The 23,620-nt window shown below is 40.0% G+C and overlaps 1 protein-coding gene across 3 annotated transcripts in view; it reads left to right on the forward strand.

The window, feature by feature from the left end:
• Positions 1-934: 934 nt before the first annotated feature.
• The window catches only part of POSTN (periostin), a 78,497-nt gene continuing 55,811 nt past the window's right edge, over positions 935-23,620 (forward strand). For all 3 annotated transcript variants that reach the window (XM_066582577.1, XM_066582596.1, XM_066582586.1), the window contains exons 1-2: positions 935-1,112; positions 2,893-2,991. In XM_066582577.1, coding sequence (XP_066438674.1) covers positions 991-1,112; positions 2,893-2,991 — 221 coding nt within the window. In that variant the 5' untranslated portion in view covers positions 935-990. The remainder of the gene's footprint in view (positions 1,113-2,892; positions 2,992-23,620) is intronic.

Here is a 23,620-nt window from a genome sequence, read left to right on the forward strand (position 1 = left end):
AAACCACCCTAAAAGTGTTGTCTCATGCCAACAACAAGGACTTTCTATATGCTCTATTTGGCCATATGGATATATACAGCGAGGAGCTCCTCCACTTGTTATTCTCTATGAGTGAGAACTTAAACCCAATTACAAAGGATGAACTTTATGAACCTTTGACTTTTTAACCTATTGCATATAATTACCGTATGTAAGCAACATCTCTTATTCTGATTGGCCTGAGCTGTCCATATATAACATGGTTGTCCTTTCATTTGAACTATGGCATGTTATACTACATTTGCCCTCTAGTGGCTGCTGCAGGGGAAGTGAGCCCCCCGTGAAAACCTTTTGGAAAGCTTGACCTGCAGCGATCAGCTGATTGCAGTGGTGGCTGCTATGCTGAAGGGGTTGTCTCTAGTGATATTTTAAAATATAGCTGCTAAATTTTGCTAATTATTTACAGAATTTTCTTAGATCAATTGTTTTATTGCCACCAATGTTATAATTATGGTTATTAGTACTCACTACTGGTCATATAGTGTGCATTCATCTCCATATAGTCCATGAGGTCCCACCAGTAAGATAGAATACTGTATGTACAGTATATATTGCTACTAGGTAAATATTTCAGATTCCTATAACAGAACATATGTACATACATGGCATTGCCAAGTCTAGAGGAACAAAAATGACTAAACATCCAAAATCTACAAATATGCGGCAAATATTTGCAAGGAAAGTGATTCATATATGAATTAGTCAGAATTGGAGCACTGCAATATTTATTTTCCTGGAAAGAAAAAAAAAGTTACACTTGGCAAAAAGTCTCCTAAGTTCTTAACTGATTTCAGCAGTGGCTGATTCTTCTCTGGAGGGTGGTGCATTTGTCTCAGGTTGATACACTGCTCCCCTCCCACAGAATTCCAGCAGTATATAAACTGTGTTCAGCTCTATAACACTTGGCAGTTCTCCCTTTTCGTTTACAGGGAGCATTTGGGGGACTACACAATGAAGGTTATATTTTTATCAGTCTTTGCCATTTTTGTACTGTCTGCATTTGACCGTGCAGACAGTAATGGCTATTATGACAAGATCCTAACACACAGTCGCATAAGAGCCAAGAAACAAGGGTAAGTATAAGGATTTATTCATATGTGATAGAACATCCTGAACTTTTTTTTTCTTACTTTGTTTTCTGGAGAAGTTGTAGAGTTTTTAATTCTAGAATAAATTTGCAGTTCCTGAAAATTCTTAGAAATTAATCACTGGGGCAACTATTTTGTAAAACTTTCTTATTTTTATATGTTTACATTAATTGCATTGTTTAATTTATTAAATGCTTGCTTAATATAAATCTCTGATACAAGGGGACATATATAACAGAGAGAAGGGATAGCTAGATAGACAGATAGATAGAGACATAGATAGATAGATAGATAGATAGATAGATAGATAGATAGATAGATAGATAGATAGATAGATAGATAGATAGATAGATAGGAGATAGATAGATAGATATGAGATAGAAAGATATGAGATAGATAGATAGATATATATGAGATAGATAGATAGATAGATAGATAGATAGATAGATAGATAGATAGATAGATAGATAGGAGATAGATAGATAGATATGAGATAGATAGATAGATAGATAGATAGATAGATAGATAGATAGATAGATGTGAGATAGATAGATAGATAGATAGATATGAGATAGATATGAGATAGATATGCGATAGATAGATAGGTATGAGATAGATAGATATGAGATTAGATGGATAGATATGAGATAGATCGATAGATAGGAGATAGATAGATAGATAGATAGGAGATAGATAGATATGAGATAGCTTAATATGAGATAGATAGATTAATCTGAAATCATTGCTTAATGTGTAAGTTTTTAAAAAGTTTTCAGAGCTAGAAACTATTTAATTTGAAATACGTTTAATTAATTATAAGAATTTCTCATGCATAGTTACATAGGTATCCATATAAAGTGGTTAATAAAGATGTCCATCTCTATAGCTTTAGAAGTATCTATGTCTTTCTATGTGGAACACTGTATGGATATATAGAATTTTCTATGTGTAGTAATTAAATGATGATTTTACACTTTCATTGTTCCTAATGTTAACTTTATATACATTGACGTAGGAAACGTTCATTTGATTAGATAGATAGATTTTTTTTCACGGCTTTCTATATGGCGTACTGTATGGATAAACAGAATTTTTTATGTGCAGTAACTTCATTTTGCCTGATGTTAAGCTTTGCATATACAGATATACAAAAGTTTATCACGCCACTTAACACTTTAAGAAAAATCTCCGTGCTGCAGTTTCTTTGCCTTCTCAGTAGCTTTTCAACTGCTTTTTTATGTTAAGATAACTTGTAGATAAATGAAACTTTGCTAGATCTGTACTTTAATTTTGAGCATACTACAGTTAGGAACTACATCTGCTCAGCAACAGTGTGAAATGCCACATTGCCAATATTTGGGGAGCTGAGTATTGTTTGCATAGCTGTGCTTGGTATTCTGCACATAGGAGATAGGTAGAAGTAACACTAATTGTATTTCATTGTGCTGAGAAAACTTTTGGACAAAGAAATTGCCTTTCACCTTCTTGAGCACATGGTGTTTTAACAAGGTTTCCTTCAGTGCTAATGGATGGGAGACCCCTGTAAAGAAACAGCTATAAAGCACATAGTAATATGTTCCAAGGCACCTGGTGGTGACCGCTGGAAAGTATACCAGGCATAAAGCTTCCTTTGTTTCCTCACTAATGTATCAGGGTGGGGGGTGTGGAAAGCAACTTTACAGAATCCTGATTAGATTCATTGTATAACAACTTCATCACTTGAAGGCTAAATTAAAGATTTGTTTCCATTTTTTTCCCCTTTCAGTCCAAATGTCTGCGCTTTGCAACAAGTCATGGGAACGAAAAAGAAGTATTTCAGTACCTGCAAAAACTGGTACCAAGGCGCAATCTGCGGCAAAAAAGCGTAAGTGGTGTTAACGAGTGGAACTCATTATTGACTCATTACTGTCTTCATAGATTTGATATAATCATACGAGCTGAATAATGAAAAGTCAATGGGATGTGTAAGGTTCTGCTGTATAGTCATAGGACTTCTTGTGGGATTACTTGCTGAATGAAAGTTCTATCTATGATTAATAGAGTAAACTCTTTTCTTGCTGAATTTATAGTTGTGCTTCACTTTTTAAACAATTAGACTTTATGGTGTACATGAGAATTTCCAGGCGTAGGCTCTGAATAAACAGCACTCCAGTAATTTTGCTGTTTGTGCACTAAAATTCCTAATGTGCCTGGGTGTTGGGTGCCAAGAGGAGCGCAAACAAGCCATTCTGCCTTGGCCAAGGTATTTAGATTCACAGCTACGTCAACTAACTGAAGCTTTGACCAGGGTGACGGAAACTACTGTAGTCATAGGGATGTAGTGTATCCTCTTTACAGCAGTAAGAACTTTGTAGACCTTTTTAGGACAGAATGTCAATTTTTATACTTTGTATCCGAATATTTTACATTCTACAGAGTATGAATAATGTTGAATGCACTAAAGAACATCACTATAAATACTCTGAATTAGAAACATTTGGGGCGATTTACCAATAGTTTGATAGGCTGCATGCTACATGTGAATTGACTCATTTAGTAGACAATAAAGATGTCTCAAATTGTGTCAAACTGATTAAAATAGCACATGTGGCATGATAAATTTGATGCAATAGACATGTTAGACACTTTTCCCTTCCATATGCTACCTCTTTCCTGGCATATATTTACACCAATATATTGCCCCACACTATCCCACGTCTTCCCCCCAAAAAAAGTTGTATGCATTTGTCACATTTTATGATGCCTCTTAGCAATTTCCCTTTTTCTTGAATCTTTTCAAACTGGGGAGACAGTTGTAAGAAATGGCTAAAACATAATAAATGTGGCACACTCTACATTCACCATCTTTTGCCTCATATGTGACAGAGTTATGGTTCAGTTTGCTTAGTAAATCTTCCAATTATCTGTCTTCAGTTCTAAAGTAGTGATCTCCAATTAGCAAATTTCTGAATAAAGTTATGGGTAATGAAACTTGAACCCTTGCTCATATGTAAGGACTTATGAACATCATAGAGTAGGATTCTACTCTATGAACTGCAATGGAGTGACTTCCCATCCTAATGAACTTTGAGTTATCCATGTATTACAGAATTGTTTATCTGAATTGCCATCCTGTAATATTATATGTCCATTGCAACAGTTTCCTGAAATTGTTGAAAGCGGGACCCAGGTTGATCAGCTGTTGTCCTTGAACACTGTCCGATGACACAACCCCTTTAGTGGCAACACCTACTACTAAGTAATTTGAAACTCTGAACCTTCCTATTCATAAGAGGTTCTTAAATCCTGTAATTATATCTATAGAATGGTACCTTATAAGTTATGGTTCAGCCACTTAAAAAGTCTTCAAACTTGACTTTCCTTAGCTATTCTTCTCCTATTCTGCATACTTTTCCCAGGGATCATTGCTTTAAGATCTATCTACTAGCCTGATCTCCCCAAGAAGAACCAACCCTTTTTGTGTTACCATGATATCAGGGATTGTAATTTACACAATTCTCTGTTAATTGCCCTAAATATAGAGCTTTTCTTTGAGGAGGTTGTATTTTCTTTAGCTGATTATCTGGCCAGGCTTGTCGGTAGATCCTTTGCGGAATGTAGCAAATAGATTAAAACCTATATAAATAAGGCTTTTCTGAATGTTTATATAACCAGCCACAATTTCTTGGAATGAGCTGATTCTATCACTCGCTACCAGTACTACCATAATCCAGACTTCCAGAGTTGCCCTAGCATTTATAAAATTGCCTGGTTTAGAAGATCTACTTTAAACACCCAATAGCGAATTTTGAATTACTAGTACAAGAGTCAGAAATCCCTAACTTATATCTATTAACCAGATTAGAGAGTGGCTAGAAAGTGCATCTTGAAATGGACAGCCAATTCATTTCAATGGGCACCTTGTAATAATGAGTTTCCCCTGTGGTGGCGCTAAAGGGAAATTGAATATTTGTTACAACCTTCTAAAAAATATCTTCCTCTTCATGGCATAGAAAACTAAATTTAAACACGCAGTGATAAAATTGATCGTTAAGTTGGAATGCAAATAAAAAGCTATATGGGATTACATTGAAGACCTAGCTTGCATCAAACATGAGGAAAGCAATGAATTGTTTTAGGGAATTAAAGTAGACTGGCCAGCTTTAAATGACTAATGACATGTCTTATTCTGTGTATGAGCGCACTGACCCCAGAAAACAGCTGGTCCTGGGCAGCAGACTGCTGCTGATCAGCTATTGATGGCCTATGCTGACGATAAATCATCAATCATTTAGAGCTGGACAACTCCTTTAAGATTTAGACATTTTTATCTAAGTTTATAAAATGGGAAAATTCAGTAAATTCAGAAAATTCAGATTCATAGTAATATCTATAATTCATACATATGATCTCGGAATATTTTGGTTAATCCATTGGTGTCCAGCCTATGGCCCCCCAACTGTTGTGATTCCTAGTGTGCCCTGACAGCCATAGGATGAAAGTTTCCATTTCAGACTGCTGGGGAGCCATAGGTTGGAGATGACTGGTTCAGGTAATGATCACTGCAAATATTCTAAATATTCTTTAATGTGCAAAAAAGTTTAAAAAGTGCACTTTTTTGCTTTTTCCTTAAATTATAGCTGTCATAGTATGCTAACTTAAATTGGCAAATGTAACAAAGTTTTCCTTTTCAAAGCCACTAGAGGGAGTAGTGATGCTTTCCTCATCCCATCATGCTTTCTACTGCTCGCATCTGTACAACTTGGCAAGGAACAATGTATGCCTTGCATCCAGTTTAGATTTTATAGAGATTTTCTATCACACAAAAATAATTATAAATTTACCAAATTATCTTCTTATTTTAGAAATTATTTTAGTGTAAATTGTTAGAAAGTTAAAAACAAAACAACAACCTTTCTTGCAAACTTACTTTGCAAGGTGACCTTAGTGACGGTAGTATCTCAGGAAGGGTGTGCCCTTTAAGACAAACTTTTTATGAACTCTGAACTGTGTTGGTTGTTGAGGACTACCCCAGATAGATAGATAGATAGATAGATAGTTATGAGATAGATAGATAGATAGATAGATAGATAGATAGATAGATAGATAGATAGATATGAGATAGAGATAGATAGGAGATAGATAGATAGATATGAGATAGAGATAGATAGGAGATATGGGATAGATAGATAGATAGATAGATAGATAGATAGATAGATAGATAGATAGATAGATAGATAGATAGATATGAGATAGATAGAAGATAGATATGAGATAGATAGATAGATAGATAGATAGATAGATGGACATAATTTCCGTCAGTTGTAGTATTTCTGATAAAGAGTTGCTACAAAACAATTAAAGTCCCTATAAAAAGACTTTGTTTGGTTCTGAATAGGCAAATAGTGGTGCTCAGTCCATTGATATTATACAGTTTACATATATCATAAAGGCTCCTGGCATGGGGGTTATGATAGGGGATTCCCACTAGACTAGCCCTATTAACTATTGCTATGGGCTTTCTGAACATTCATAATCACAGCAATGTTGGCAAACATTTAAAAACCATATGGTGCCCAAATGTGGTCTAACAAGTTGCTATAATGCCTTAGATCTAACTTGTTGACTAAATGTGTTGCATATTGCAATGGTTCTCTTAATGAATATGCCAAATCAACCTCAATGCTCAAATGCACATTTACTACCTACTTGCCTACATTGAAACATGATTCCTTACTAAATCTGCAGAGAGAGTATAAGGGAGCCTTATCTATATGTAGTCTGCGTACTGCACATGGGAGGCATTTTTCATTTTGTAAATTCTATGCATAGAGTCATCCAACGTTTGACAATCATTACCTTATTCCAAGAGTCAAGTCCAGCACATCTCTTAAAATTGTAAAAAAGCATGTCATGAACATTCATTGAGTTTGGTGGGCATCATGTTGTGCTACTGCAAAAAAAACCAATATATTCCAGCTCCTACACAACAACTATATGATTAGTGGGGCAGAATTAGGAAGCCTGTCCCTATAATAAAAAAAAATCTGAAAAATACCAGGATATCCGCATTTGCACAAGGAAAGACCAGAATCAATAAGATGAAACTGAAAGGGAGGAGACACAGATTAGCTATTAGGAAAAAAAATTCTGACAGTGAGGGTGATCAATGAGTGGAACAGGTTACCACAGGAGGTGGTGAATTCTCCTTCAATGGAAGTGTTCAAACAAAGGCTGGACAGACATCTGTCTGGGATTATTTAGTGAATCCTGCACTGAGCAGGAGGTTGGACCCGATGACCCTGGAGGTCCCTTCCAACTCTACCCTTCTATCCCTTTAATTTTAATCATTGATCATCATGGCACCAGAACTTCTTAACATATGGGCACATACAATAGTTGCACTATTGCCGTGTAGCATTAGAATCCTAGATTTGACTAATACTAAGGACAATATCTACATGGTCATGTATTTGCGCCCCCGTGTTTGCAGGGATTACTTCTGGTTCTACCCTATCTTTACGCACCTCAAAAAATATAATGCTAGGTTAATTGACTTCGCATGAAATTGACTCTACTGAGAAAGGGAATTTAGACTGTAAGTCCTATTTGGGACCGCTGCAATGACAATCTCTGTACAGTGCTGAAAATTCTGTTGGTAGTGCTCTATAAGTAATGGGAAATACATTTCCATATGCAGATGTAAAGTAGCTGAATTTGTCATTTACAGGTACAAATCTCTTATTTTGCACTGTAATAATTCACTCAACTGAGCTAGCTCAGCTTTGTTATTCTATGGAAAACTACATTGTGTTACGTGTGGCAGCTCAAGTTCAGCTCTGCTCCATATATGCAGTAGTATTCTAAGTCAAGCCATGATAATTACACATGCTGCCTAGTATAACGTTTATTGTAGAATTTTGCTCAGCTAATCCGTGTATTTTACATACATTAGATAGGTTGAAAAAAGGGTTTACACCTTTTTGAATGTCCTCCTTAAAGTTCTTGGGAAGAATAGGTCCTGTGCCAGTTTTTTGTATTGCTTTACATCTATTTAGCCATATCAATGAGATCACCTCTAAGGAGTCCCTTTTCCAAGTTGGACACACCCATTTTTTCTACCTTCTCATTAGACCTCCCACCCTATTTAATATGCTAGTTGCCTACCTTTGAACCCTTCCTAGCTCTTCTTTGGCAATCCCAAACTGAATCCCATACTCAAGATGTAGTCTTATAAAAGGAGTAATAGAGGAGTAATATTACATTGTGGAAGCAAAGTCCAAGGCAGAAAAGATTAATCATGCTTCTACCTGTCTTATGCCTTATTGTTTGCTTGACAAAGGTCCAGCATGGCTGAAATAAGTGTTGCATTTTAAGGATGAGATGAAATAAAAGCTGAAGCTTTATCTGAAAATACTGGAATCTTTGGTGCCTTAGACTTTGCTTTATTTTATGGAAGATCGCTTGGATGGAAAGCCACACCAAGTAGCATGGAGTAAGTGGAGCCATGCATGCGAACAAAAGTATTCCTTCTAATATTTCAATGAGATCTTGCATTTTTACCTCTATTTTATACATCCCCAAATCTTATTTGCTTTTGCAGCTGCTGCTTGACATTGAGTACTGCTGCTAGATCATTTACAACCATAATATCCAAGTCCATCTCTTATTCTGCTCTACTCAGTTCTATTCCATTTATTGTGTACTGTATGTAGCAATATGATTCCTGAGCCGTAGGTGCTTCAGTTCACATTTATCAACATTTAAATTCATGTTCTTGTCCATGCTTCATGTTATCCGGGTCTTTCTGTAATATTTTGCAGTCAGATATTGGAATGTATATTGCTGATGGGAATTCAGTCCTATAAATGGTCAATATGTCTTGAGTTTAATATTGGTTTAGTTACTGCATGTGTTTCCATATTGCTTTGGGTATTATATGCATAACTTAATTTTGTTTTACTTTCATATCCAAAGTTCAAAGTTTACCTGAAGCTGGTAATTACCAAAGCATTTATGTGTGATGACTAGAGATGAGCGAGCGTACTCGGAAAAGCACTACTCGCTCGAGTAATTTGCTTTATCCGAGTATCGCTGTGCTCGTCCCTGAAGATTCGGGTGCCGCTGCGGCTGACAGGTGAGTCGCAGCGGGGAGCAGGGGAAAGCGGGCGGGAGAGAGGGAGAGAAAGATCTCCCCTCCGTTCCTCCCCGCTCTCCCCTGCAGCTCCCCGCTCCGTGCCAGCACCCGAATCTTCAGGGACGAGCACAGCGATACTCGGATAAAGCAAATTACTCGAGCGAGTAGTGCTTTTCCGAGTACGCTCGCTCATCCCTAGTGATGACAAAAGATTTAAGCTAGGGAAACCATTCATTTGCTGTCATTACATATATGTTATTCCTAATTCACGGGGAGTATGGTGGCTCATTGGTTAGCACTGTTGCCCTGCAGAGCTGGGGTCCTGCTTTTGAATCTGACCAAGGACAATATCTGCATGGAGTTTGTAAGTTCTTTCCATATTTATTTGCGTTTCCTCTGGGTATTCGGGTTACCTCCAACACTCCAAAAATATACAGTAGGTTCCTATACAATAGGTCATAGTGTATGTATAAGATTTGCAAGTTAGGGTACCTTTACACAGGATGATAGTCACCAGAGTATGTGCTCAAAAGTGATTACGAGTGACTGTTGTCCGAACCCGACAGGGCAAGTTTTTAGTTTACCTAAAAACCAAGTGAGCATTGACCCATTTAAATGGGCAGTTGTTCATCTGTGAATGACTACCTGTGTACTCTGAATGGAGGCAGGGGCTGGAAGAGATATCGGTTGTGTTCCACCTCCATTCATTAAGTGATCATCCGTCCTATGTGAAAGCACACGTTCAATAATCATTAAGATGGCTATGATCTCGTGGAAAATGGTGTGAGTTCTATTAGTTCTATTGCAGGAGGGGACTGATATAAATGATGACAATATCTGTGCTGTACTGCTGGCGCTATATTAGCAACAGAAAATAATAAAGTCGTCTTGACTGTTTTAGAAAACTTGAAAATGTTTCACCACTTTTTGAGTGCCTTCCAAAGTTTAATAATCACTGAAGTGCCTTCAAAATGCCAGTTTATTTTGGCTCACCACTAAGGTTGTGTTCACATCTGCATTCGGGTTTCTATTCTTCTGTTTAATCATAGGAACAGACAAACACAAAACCCTTCAGTAAGCAGATCCTTCCTCTAAGAGAACCGAATAGCACCAGAAAGACCCTACATGGGGTCTGTCTGGCTTCTCTTATACTCTCAGATGGATAGAATAGTGCAGCATGATACACTACATGTATTTCATCAGGGATCTTAGGAAGGAGCTGTGCCAGTGGCCCAGAACAGAAACTCCAATTCAGATGTGAACAGAACTTACAATATATGCATAGTGCGAATTCAACATATTGGGGGGGATTTATTAACCCTTTTCAATCCACTGTCTAATGTCTAAAGACATTCTGACTGAAGACTGTACAGCTCCAATGTCGGAAGACATCCGGCAGGGTATTCTTACTGCGGATTACTGGCCGCTCTGTTGACAGGCGCCTCTCCAGCATGTCCCATACCACAGAACTGGCTCTAGCCAGCAGATGGCACCATTGTATAATGGCAGAAAGAGAAAGCCCCCTAGGAAACCCTGAATCCAAAATTGGATTGCAAAGGGTTAAGGATTGGCATTTCTTAAAATGGTCTAAATCTTAAAGGTAACCTGTCACCAATATCTCACCCTGACTGAGAAGAGCTGCTGAGCTAACCATATCTCCTTTCTGTGGATAGACAGTGTTTCTTGTGTAATGGGGGATGAAACAAGATGTTTGTCAAGAGAAAGGAGCTGTCATTAGCTTGGATGCTCATGAATCAACATGACTCTTCTCGACCAGATGACTCTTCTCTCTTCATTTGCATACAGTATGTTAGGACAAGATAGGACATTATAAGTGATTGATTTTTCATCCCCTGCAAATCAGTGAAGTTAGTTTTGTGTGATGAAATGATGGTGACAGAGTCCTTTACGTCTGCTAGAGGAAGATGAACCAAATATATTAAGAGGCACAGGCATCTTAATAGCCTTGGTGCATCTATGGCTGTCAGTGTAACGTACACTTAAATTTATGCCGTTATGAGCTGGCCTAGATCTCCACTATAATTTCTACCCATTTCTGGCCTAAATTATAATAAATGTGTCACATGGCCTCTCCTGCCTTGACAACTTTTTTAGAAAAATGTAAGAAGTGGCAAAAAGGGCGAAAAAGTTGCATAGTTTAACACAAAAATATGCAACTTCTTTACTTTACAATAGTGGCTTGTGGCCATTGTGTAGATTGTTTTTATTAGAATCTCATGTTGAACGTTGCACTTAAAATCTAGATTAGTTTACCTGTAGCCTTGTGTAAAAAGCTTTAAATTACACTGTAATGGAACATGAACTCCAGTATGAAAATGTGTGTGTCTGCAAATCTTGTGCAGTTCCTGTTGTAAAATATCCAGAGGAAAAGAAAACCTCTGACCATGAAATCAGCATTTAAAATATATTTTTTAAACGTTCCATCTGTTCGCTATTAAATCAAAAACTCAAGCAAATCCGTCCTGTAAATTGAGGTAATGTTCGCAGACTTCACTTTCTACGTAAAAGTAGATAGATGAAATGAGAATTAACTTTGAAGTTAAAACGATGAGAAGAATAATTCTCTTTATTTCATAGGGTTGAAGTGAATATCTACCTTGCACCATCAAAAGTAATGTATATATATATATATATATAAATATATATATATATATATATATATATATAGAGAGAGAGAGAGAGAGAGAGAGAGAGAGAGAGAGAGAGAGAGAGAGAGAGAGAGAGTAGTGCTTAACTTTCCAGATATTAAAGGGACCCTGTCAAGTCCCCTAAGCTGCCCAGGCTCTGTGCAGTGTAGTATAGAGGTAGACACAATGATTTCAACAGTCTGTCACTTTTAGCCATTGGTTCAGTGCTTTTGTAAGTCTTCTTTTTAAAAGTTTGCAGTGCTGGGCCAGAAATGAGTCTGCTGAAGCTCTTGCATATTCATAAATGCACCCTCCATATGCTTCCTCACTCTAGATGCTGATTGACAGGCTCCTCCTTGTTACTGTGCACAAGTAGGTAGCACCATGTGCTTTTTAGCAGTGATCAACTGCACAAAAATATTAACAAATATTAATGACTAGAGATGAGCGAACGTACTCTGGTACTCTGTTCGGGTGTTTTTGGACCCGAGCACCGCTTTTTCCGAGTAACTAACTACTCGGACGAAAAGATTCGGGGGGCGCCGCAGGGCGGGGGCGGCGTGGTGGAGCAGGGGGTAGCAGTGGGGAACAGGGGGGAGCTCTCTCTCTCTCCCCCCCCACTCCCCTCTGCAACCCCCTGTTCATCCCCGACGCCCCCCGAATCTTTTCATGCGAGTAGTCAGTTACTCAGAAAAAGCGGTGCTCGGGTCCAAAAACACCCGAACTGAGTACGTTCGCTCATCTCTATTAATGACAAATTTGGCAATTCCTTATAATAGATAATGTATTTCTGCATGGTTGTGAGGGGATGAGGAAGCCAGCTTCAAGGGTCCAGGGAGGTACCTACCCTATCAAGCGCGCATGGGCGTTTGTGTTTTGGACGTAAACTAGTCGTTAATCGTAGCTGCAGCTTTGATTTACCTACTATCTGTATGCTGGATCATACTCAAATGGGAATAGGACTTCTGCATGGCTTTTTGAGACAGTTGTATGCCATAGATTTAGACATACCAACTTAGCAAAAGTGTCCAGGAAATAATTTGGAAATGCTGCTAATGCCTATGTAGGATGTCATCTTTGATCAGGATATTCATTTTGTGAGTTTTTGACCTTTGGGTTGTAGATGAATACATGCATGTTAGAACATGGAAGGCATTTTCCTAGCTTCAGATCAATATTGGGATACTCTATGTTTAAACTTTCCCTGGGGAAATAAGAAAAACATGCTTAAACAAATGTATAATGCTATATGTTTCAACTTCTCAAATATCTATGTTCATCTACGTGAGGGATGGGGACTAAGCTATTTAAAATCTTTGCCAATAAATGAAGTTGACAAAGGACAAGACAAAAGACCTTTGTTATCAACTCGTCAGGTTAATATCTAGATTTATTTCGCTTTTTTAATGTATGGTTTCAAGTTTCGATCATTTCAACTTCAAAAAGCACAAGCTATCAAAAATGTACATACCACTGAGAGACTAATGCGGGGGGGATGTAACCTCAGCTCAGGTGGAGGTGAACTAGAGGGGAACCAAGTTGCAATACAGCAGGGGACATGACCTCAGGTGGAGGTGAACCAGAGATGAGAACCAATTTGATTGCAATGCCACTCATTTTTCTATAAACGATAACCGATCCAGAAAGCATCAGGCTCTCCTATCTTGGAAAGAAGGAAGGTTAAGATGGTAGGAAGCTTGACCAAGAAGGGACCCAACTTTTCTTATCTTTGACTTAGTAGTGAAAGGAAAAAAAAATAATCTATACTTACTCTGAATCTCTATAACTTAATTTGAACTTTGATTTGACCAGCAACTACTGTATTCCTCCCAACCCCCATACATTTACACACAACTCAGGCAAGCATGCAAGTGTTCAGAATTGGAATAGGTGAGTAAGCCACTGTGAAACCCCACAGCTTACCTCCCCGGACAACAAAAAGATTGGGTATGTTAAACTGCTCAATCTTTCTTTCCTTCAACATCTACCATCAACAGAAAGTCAGGTAAACCCTGCACACATTAGAGGGTCAGCTGGTCCGGCATTAATCTAATATGTATGGCCACCTTCATTTCTAGTTTAAGACATAAAGGTGTGTAGTACGTGACAAAAGGATGCCATCAAAGAGAGAATCCTTATGCACCACAATCTTAGGCACTCAATATAGATCAGTGCATATTGAAGTGTCCCCTTTAAATTACAGTGGAGATGGAAACAGAAGACAATAATAGTATCTCACAAAAACGGTGCCTCAGTGGGTTGACAATTTTTGAATATTTATTTTGGTTGCTTTGTTGAACCATCATTGCATTACTGAGTCTCCTTTTCAAGACATGAAGTGGAAAGCAAATCTTTTTAGCTATAATGTTGCCACTTATTTTCCTGGAAAACTTAAACACATTATTATAGCCTTACAAAAAAAAATCTTCAGCAAATTTGAGTTTTTCCAGATCTGAGTTTTGAGCGCTAGCCAAAACAATTTCCCAGATTCATTTCCCAGATGGCAGTAATATACGTCTTTGTGAGAATAAAAAATGTGCTAATTTTCCCTCAACTAATTGGGTTCAAAATATATCGCACCTATAGTTATCATAACGACACTCATCATCGAAATACATTTTTTAAGTTAGAAATACAACATCTGTAATATACTTGGAATATGCAAAGTAACCTCAACATTGTCATCAAGCTTGTAATACAAAGTGGGAGGAGCTACAATATCTCATGGGCACAAGAACTTTAAGTGCCCCTTCAGATGGGCATATGCTGGTTACGCCCAAGATTCTCAAATGCAACTTGCATCAGACAGCAGACGGCACACTAGAAACATCTCTGTGTGCTGTCTAGAGATGAGCGAGTATACTCGCTAAAGGCAATTGCTCAAGTGAGCATTGCCTTTAGCGAGTACCTGCCCGCTCGAGACTGAAGGTTCGTGTGCCGGCGGCGGGCAGGGAGCTGCGGGGGAGAGCGGGTGGAACGGAGGGTAGATATCTCTCTCCCCCCCCCCCCCCCGCTCCCTCCTGCTGACTGCCGCTACTCACCGCTCCCCCACGCCGGCACCCGAACCTTCAGTCTCGAGCGGGGGGAGATAATCGGTAAAGGCAATGCTCGCTCAAGCAATTGCCTTTAGCGAGTATACTTGCTCATCTCTAGTGCTGTCCAAGCCCCACAGGCAGTGGATATGACCCATGATATGGACCAGGATAGGACATGCTGCAATTTTTATCAGCATTTCATATGAAAAAAATGCTTCTGTGAATAGCCCGATCAGCTATAAAAGGTCCATGAAGTAAATGGACAGCACATGGAACAAAGATATGGTCGTGTGAATGGGTTTTTATGAGGATTCATCCTATACACTCATGTAGAAACAGGATTATATTGGCCTATACAAGGACTAGAGGTTCCTCTGGAAGATAGGTTTTGATACAATAATTAGGCACAGATATAACAAGACCATACCTTAAAAAACCCATATGCAAATTACTTAAAGATGCTGATGCGGTTTCTTACTCTTTTGGATTACTTTTTTTTAAATTAACTATTAGTCCTTAAAGATTTTGTCTCCAAATCATGTTTTTGACCTATGCATAGGATAGATGATAAAACCCTGTTGGGGGGAGTCTCACCATCAAAACCCTCATCGATCATGAGAAAGCCTTGTGGCTGCCTCTTCTCTTCACTACACCCCCTGCAGTGGGAAAGTGAAGAGGAGCTTGAATGGAGTGGTGGTTGATCTTGTGCGTTGCTGTTCCATTAATTTCAGTGGAGTTAGCAGAGTGCTTGTACTTAGCTACCGTAACTCCAGCAGTTAACCCTTTCAAATCTACTGTCTGACCTCTGAAGACATTATGATTTAAGGCTGTACAGCTCCGATGTTGGAAGACGCCCGTCGGGGTTCTCTTACTGTATATTGCCAGACTCTCTGCTGTCGGAGTCTATCCATTGTGTCACCTCATGCGGTACTGGCTTTAGCCAGCATATAGCGCCATTGTATAACGGCAGAAAAACAGTAAGCCCCCTAGGAAAACAAGGATACAAATTGGATTGGAAAGAGTTAAATTGGAAATGCATAGAATGGCACCATGCTCAGCTGCCACTCCATTCAAGTTCCTATCACTGCACTCCATGCAGAGATAGATCAGTAACAACATTCTCAGGATCCGTGAGGGACTGAACAGTAGTGAAACACTCCCGACCAGAGTTTTATCACCTATTGCATGGATAGGAGATAAAACATTCTTCTGGGATAAACCCTTTAATTCTGATATGACCTGTGTGTATCATGCATATAGCACCGTTTACAATGCAGTACATAGCAAGCATAAGTATGTTCTGTGCTGATGGGTGAGGTTTCGGCAAAATTTACTATAGTGATTCCAATCTACTGTACTCTAGTCTGCATAAAGAGAGAAATTAATCTGATGCACACAATTTGTTAATTTGGTTGATGCCCCAATTAGCCAGTGCAAAAAAGTAACAAGATTTTCATCTGGAATATCCAACACAGTAAATTAATTTACCCAATTTATAAATTATATATTAGTAAAAGGCTAATACATTTGATTAAAGGGGTTGTCCCGCGCCGAAACGGGTTTTTTTTTTTTTAAACCCCCCCCCCGTTCGGCGCGAGACAACCCCGATGCAGGGGTTAAAAAAACAACCCCCACAGCGCTTACCTGAATCCTGGCGGTCCGGCGTCTTCATACTCACCTGCTGAAGATGGCCGCCGGGATCCTCTGTCTTCATGGACCGCAGGGCTTCTGTGCGGTCCATTGCCGATTCCAGCCTCCTGATTGGCTGGAATCGGCACGTGACGGGGCGGAGCTACACGGAGCTACACGGAGCCCCATAGAGAAGAGGAGAAGACCCGGACTGCGCAAGCGCGGCTAATTTGGCCATCGGAGGGCGAAAATTAGTCGGCACCATGGAGACGAGGACGCCAGCAACGGAGCAGGTAAGTATAAAACTTTTTATAACTTCTGTATGGCTCATAATTAATGCACAATGTACATTACAAAGTGCATTATTATGGCCATGCAGAAGTGTATAGACCCACTTGCTGCCTCGGGACAACCCCTTTAATGGAAGTCTGTGCTACTCGGAATTATTAAGATTATAGAAAAAAAAACTATTCAGAAAAATTGCCAATGAGTAGAGATGAGCGAGCATACTCGCTAAGGACAATTTCTCGATCGAGCATTGTCCTTAGCGAGTATCTCCCCGCTCAAGAGAAAAGGCTCGGCTGCCGTTGCGGGTGACAGGTGAGTTGCGGCAGTCAGCGAGGGAGGGAGAGAGAGAGAGAGGGAGAGAGAGATCTCCCCTCCGTTCCTCCCCGCTCTCCCCCGCAGCTCCCTGCCTGAATCTTTGCTCCCGAGCGGACAGGTACTCGCTAAGGGCAACGCTCGATCGAAAAATTGCCCTTAGCGAGTATGCTCGCTCATCACTACCAATGAGCAATGCGCTTTAAGGTAGAACGCTCTTCATCAGACAGCTGGACAGAATTATTAGGCAAGAGATCAGTCTTTCATGGTCTAGTAGTATTTTTTATAAACATAGCCAGTTATATGAGGCATGATAGGGAAGCAGAGCGGCACTCTTCATTCTTTGTGAACATGATTGCCAGGTTGGTCAGACCCATAGTGCTTTTCTTTGCCGCTGTTCATGTCTTGACTCTAACCTTTGAAAACAATTCAGTGGAAAAAGAGATAAAATTCACACAAAAATCACTGAAAAATGGGTGATCCTACTGATACAAGGGTACAAGGGCAGGTACATAGACCAGTTCCCAGCAGCATGCAGAAGGAATATGCCATATGGGGGAGGTAACACAGATGCAAAATACTCATGAAAAACCACTCACACACTTATGCTGCATTGGAGGAATGGCTATTTAGTATTATACCTGTGCACAGATAAAGCTTGCATAGGGTGTCATTGTCATTACCACCAGTACATGTTGTACACCATGCAGGCTTAAAGCACCATTAGTTTCACCCATACTAATAGATAAGGCAAACTTCTCTACACATTACACTGACACCCTGGACTACTCCAGCCCCTCAGGGCCCAACTGCATTTGCAAATAAGTAAGATATATTGGTTGATATTTTGGTCAAAATATGCAAAGGTCACACCCCACATCAAGGATCTCCATATCTTGCGCGTCCATATGCAATTATTAGAAACATTTAACTGAAAAAAGGGATAAAATCCACACGAAAACCAAGCTTTATCTGTGTGCAAGTATAATACTAAGTGGCTACCCCTCCAATGCACCATGGGTGTGTGACGTGTTGTTCATCAGTATTTTGCAACTGTTACCTCTCCCATATGGCACTAGCCCTTGTACCCCTTTATCTATGAGTTTAGCCATTTTTCATTGATATTAGTATGACCTTTTGTCCCTCAACAGTACCAGGCCAGCAGCACCAATAAAAGGCCCTATCCAAGTCCCCGGTCATATCATTTCTGCACTGCCCTTTTCTTTCTTGTTGTACAAATGAATTGTGGGATACAGTCATTAGTTTACTAGAGACCAATTATATAGACCACAACTAAAAAAGCCATAATTGGTTAAAGAATAGAAATATTGGAAAGAGCTAAATGTGAGTGTTTGGTTGTTTCCGACGGCCATTCCTTTTTTTACAACCGCCTATGAGGTCAGGAATGGTGAGTTGGAGCACTTAATTCTTCTTATGGTGGAGTTTCAGAGGTTAGACTCCAAACCTATCATAATTGCATGACTTACATAATAACATAGTTCATAATGCTAAAAAAGACATAAATCACTCCAGTTCTGCCTTAAAGTTGAGAGGAAAAGCCAACTTTCCTCATTTGGTTGAGAAAAAGTCCTCATTTTTTTTTACTTCTCTTGGAACATCGACCTTAAAGGAGTTGTTTAGACAACCCCCGTCTATGTGCCATGTTAAGGCATATCGATGTCATAAAAAGCAGTGTTTTATTTGGTACCCTAAATCATGAGCCAGAAAAACTCATAAATTAGGTGCTCTGGTGGACTTAGCCAGTCCATGTACGGTATTACCATGGTCAACCATTAATTTGAAATGCATGTCTAAATGAAGGCCACCTTGTTGATATCAGCTAATCGATGAGCCAACATTGTTTTATAAAGGGGTTTTCTGGGTAAAACAACCTCTTTAAAAAATTGCTATTTATACAAACTCCGCTATGTGGCTCCATATGTCCATTTTCCATTAAATCTAAGATACTAACAATGCACCACAATTTGTATTTCCACATTTGTACTCAATAACTAACTATGTTTTCCATGTAGTTCTATTAGTCTAATCAGAGAACATGGATGTCTGTAGGCTGTTCTTGCCTTTCCTGCTTGAATGCTTGGTTAAATCTGCGCTTCCTTGTGTCTGCACTACATTTTGGTTTGGAGTTTTGCCTAGCTTTGTTGTAATTAATGATTTCCAGTAGTGAATTACATTAATCTCAGATAAAAATAATTTGAGTTTGATGTTTAAGTTCAGCTGTAGAAAGGAGTAAGAAACGTGAAAGGCGAAGAAAGTTAAAATGCTAAATGTAAAAGTAAAGAGAGCAGTAGTAAATAAATAAAGTTTTAATAAATTCTCCCTTTACAGTTAAAGGAGATGTCCCGCGCCGAAACGGGTTTTTTTTTTTTTAAACCCCCCCCCCCGTTCGGCGCGAGACAACCCCGATGCAGGGGTTAAAAAAACCACCCGCACAGCGCTTACCTGAATCCCGGCGGTCCGGTGACTTCAATACTTACCGCTGAAGATGGCCGCCGGGATCCTCTATCTTCGTGGACCGCAGCTCTTCTGTGCGGTCCACTGCCGATTCCAGCCTCCTGATTGGCTGGAATCGGCACGTGACGGGGCGGAGCTACACGGAGCTACACGGAGCCCCATAGAGAACAGCAGAAGACCCGGACTGCGCAAGCGCGGCTAATTTGGCCATCGGAGGCCAAAAATTAGTCGGCACCATGGAGACCAGGACGCTAGCAACGGAGCAGGTAAGTAAAAAACTTTTTATAACTTCTGTATGGCTCATAATTAATGCACAATGTATATTACAAAGTGCATTATTATGGCCATACAGAAGTGTATAACCCCACTTGCTGCCTCGGGACATCTCCTTTAAACATTTTAGTATGTTACACAAGCAGCAAAGTTTAACTTGACATTTAACTTTCTGTGTCACCGTTTAGTTGCCATTTCACTTGCTTTGGGCTTTGTTGTGTTAAGATAAAAATAGTTTTTAATAACTTAAGATAACAGTCAAATTAAACTTTGATAGATCAGTAAGTGCTCAATAAGTCTTAGATAAATGCAGTGGTTTATATAAACATGTACGAAGCACATTTACTAAAATCCCATAACGGGACAAAAGGAAATTAGTGATTTCAATGGTCTTGTTTTCACTATTGGGATTCTCGCCTGTTAATTGTATGGATGAGAAAAGATAGGACTTGCCCTATCTTTCCTGCATGTAGTATTAACTACGTGCGGGAACCATAGGGCAGGACCTACCTTCCTGCTGTTTTTTTCAAATGCTATGGCATGGAGTTTGAATGGTCAGAGGAAAAGAAAAAAAAACTCATTCATGCGCAACTACGCTCCATAACAGCGAGCAAAGTTCCCTGTATGGCCATCTGAAACTGCTCTTAGACGGGACGACAGTCACCGCTAAGGTCATTAGAACTCATGCAGAGCGCTTGGACAGGCAGAGTTCAAAGCTGGATTGTGGGCTTCTCACATGCTTCTTGCCCAGCAAGGAACATTTACACTGAGTGAGAATCCCGTGATTCAGTAATGTTTTTCATGTTGGCTAAAAGTCAGCGGTAACGAGAAGTGAACAAATAGTAAAAACATTGTTTGCATTCACACGGGACGGTTATCACTGAATTCAGTTGGTTTGAGTGGTAATTGTCCCATGTAAATCACTCTTAAGACACAACAGAAGATTCAGATTAGGGGAGTAATAATAGATGCAAAAATAGGAGTCACGCCTGGCCTTGGAGTCATGAGCAGGTTAAATAGTCCTCTGCCACATAAAATTACTCCAGAAATGGCACAAAGTAGGGGGGGAACTCAAAAGTTTGGGTAGAGTAAAGCTGCATTCACACTTCAGCTATTAGGGTTCATTTAGGGCTCAGTCACACAGGCGCATCGGCGCCCGTGTCACTGCAGGTAGCAGACGGCCGTAACTGAAGACGGACGTCTCTCTGCAGCACCGGAGGAAAGAACATGTGACCGGCTTCATTGCCGGTCATGTGTTCCTTCATCAGCGCTGCAGAGAAACATCCGTCTTCAGGTACGGCCGTCTTCTTTCTGCAGTGACGGCTCAGTCACACGGGCGCAGCGGGGCCGGTGTACGGATTCCGATGCGCCCGTGTGACTGAGCCCTTACACTGGTGTTAGAGTCAGTTAATCATTTCCGTTTTTCTGTTCCGTTATGGACGGTTCGTTCACATCAGCATCGATGGTTCCATTTGGAACCTCCTTTGCTACTTTCCACTAGGAAGCAGGATGAATAGCGCTGCAAGCAGCTCTATTTTGCCCTGAAAATTTTGGCAAAATGCCGGACTGTTCATTGGAAATTGTACAGACCCCCCATTCTAGTCAATGGGGGGACATTCAGTAGTTCGGCCATTCTGTGCCTTTTTCCTGCTCCCCAAACGGAGCAGCAAAACGGTATATCCTAACGATGATATGAATGAGCCCTTAGAGGAGCAGAGAAATGGAAATAAAAACTGAATTAAGCAGTTCTGTTTTGTTCCCCATTAATTTCAATGCGTTTCACTCAAAATGGAAATATTTCAGCTTATTTTTGTTTAAATCCATTCTGTTTTGTTTCTGTTTTTTATACGAAACAAATAATACAGTTGACACCCCTATGTGTTGTGTTTGAAAAATGAAAATGAAACCCTTGTGTTCAGTTTGCTACTTATATACTAGGCAGAGAAGCATTGTTTGTGAACTAAGATGTAATACTCTGCTCACTGTTTAGTAGAAATTCTACCGTGTTAGGAAGTAAAACAAAATGTTATTGCTCACAGTAAGAATAGTTTCTCTAAGGCCTCATGTCCACGGGCAAAAGAAGAATTAAAATCCGCAGCGGATTTTAACTCTTCTCCCGCCCGCGGATCAGCACCCCATAGGGATGCATTGACCACCCGCGGGTAGATAAATACCAGCGGATGGTCAATAAAAGGGAATTTTTAAAAAATGGAGCATGAAAAAAAATTGAAGCCTATGGAAGCCGTCCGGATCCGCGGGAGACCTAAAATAGGAATAACTTACCTGCAGCGGACCGGGCACCTCTTCTCTTCCTCACGGCTGGATCTTCTTGCTTCGGGCCGACGGATGTGCCGAGTACATCCGCCAGCCGAAGAAAGAAGATCCGGCCGTGAAGAAGAGAAGACCTTCCCGGTCCGCTGCCGGTAAGTTAATTCTTATTAATTCTTCTTTCAGCACTCATGTCCGCGGGGCAGGAGGGACCCGCTATGGATTCTCCATGGAGAATCCGTAGCGGGCCTGATTTTCCCCGTGTACATGAGGCCTTAGGCTGGATTTGCCGCGGAATTTTCCTGGGGAATTTCACTTCGGCCAACCAGCCTGCGGCCGCTGATCCCTAGTTTAGCCAGCCATGTGGACGAGATTTGTCAAAAATCTAGTCCACACGGGGCAGACAATCCGTAGCGGCAAGGCCGGCATTAGCTGGCGCTGCGGCACGGATTCCTCAGACCTAGCATGTTCATTCTTTTTTTTTATCCCATTGCAGCCACGCTTCTCTCTATTGGAGAGCCAGTTGCAACGGAAAAGCATGCGGAGAAACCGCTCCAAAACCCGCAGCCAAGTGCCACGGATTTTGAAGCTGCGCTTATCCCACGGAAATCTTGTGTTTTTTCGCTGCAGCAAAACTGCAAGATTTCCACGTTGAAAGCGTCCTGTGGAAACCCAGCGTTACTGAGAGCAATAACATTCTATAGGCTGTGTAATTCTATAACTTAACCCTGGTATCTAGCAATCAGTGAATCATTTCTTTCACAGAGTTTTGCCAATTGGCCATATTTCTTATTATGGAATAGTCTATAAGACAATATAGGTTGAAAAATAGGAATATGGATCAGTTTTTTGGCCTCCATTGTTCCATATGTACCAAATGTATCTATTTTGTGGGATCTTGTATAGCAGAATGAAACATTTTCAGATTAACTTTAATCACAAGATTAAAGGGAATCTGTTACCATGCGTCACTGAGAGCATCATAAGAGGGTGCCTGTCACACTAATTACAGATTTTTGGATCTGTGCAGTAGTTTTGGAGAAAATTGCATTTTACTAGAAGCAGACAGACACAGAACTAGTCCTGCATAATTATGAGCTGCAAGTTAGCCACACCCACCTCACTCTCTAAACAATGTTTGGCAGTTCTCTATGTACAGTATTAGGCAGAGAGCTGTCAATCATTGGCTGGAGGGTGGGGTGGGTGTGGCTAGCCTGCAGCTCATGAATATCCACGATATCAAGTAATCCTCTACATGTATGCTACTACTGATAAAAGGCAAGTTTCTCCAAAACTACTGCACACAGCAGACATATGACTGTAATCAGCGTGCCTTTAGAGAGGGGTTGAAAAATATGGTGACAGAGTCTCTTTAAAAATTATTTTTGGAAACATTTTACCATCTAAAGAAAAGAAGAAAATATAACTTCTTCTAACTTTTTTAGCCCT

The sequence above is a fragment of the Eleutherodactylus coqui genome, chromosome 1 (assembly GCF_035609145.1).
Source record: "Eleutherodactylus coqui strain aEleCoq1 chromosome 1, aEleCoq1.hap1, whole genome shotgun sequence".
In the NCBI taxonomy this organism is placed as follows: Eukaryota; Metazoa; Chordata; class Amphibia; order Anura; family Eleutherodactylidae; genus Eleutherodactylus; species Eleutherodactylus coqui.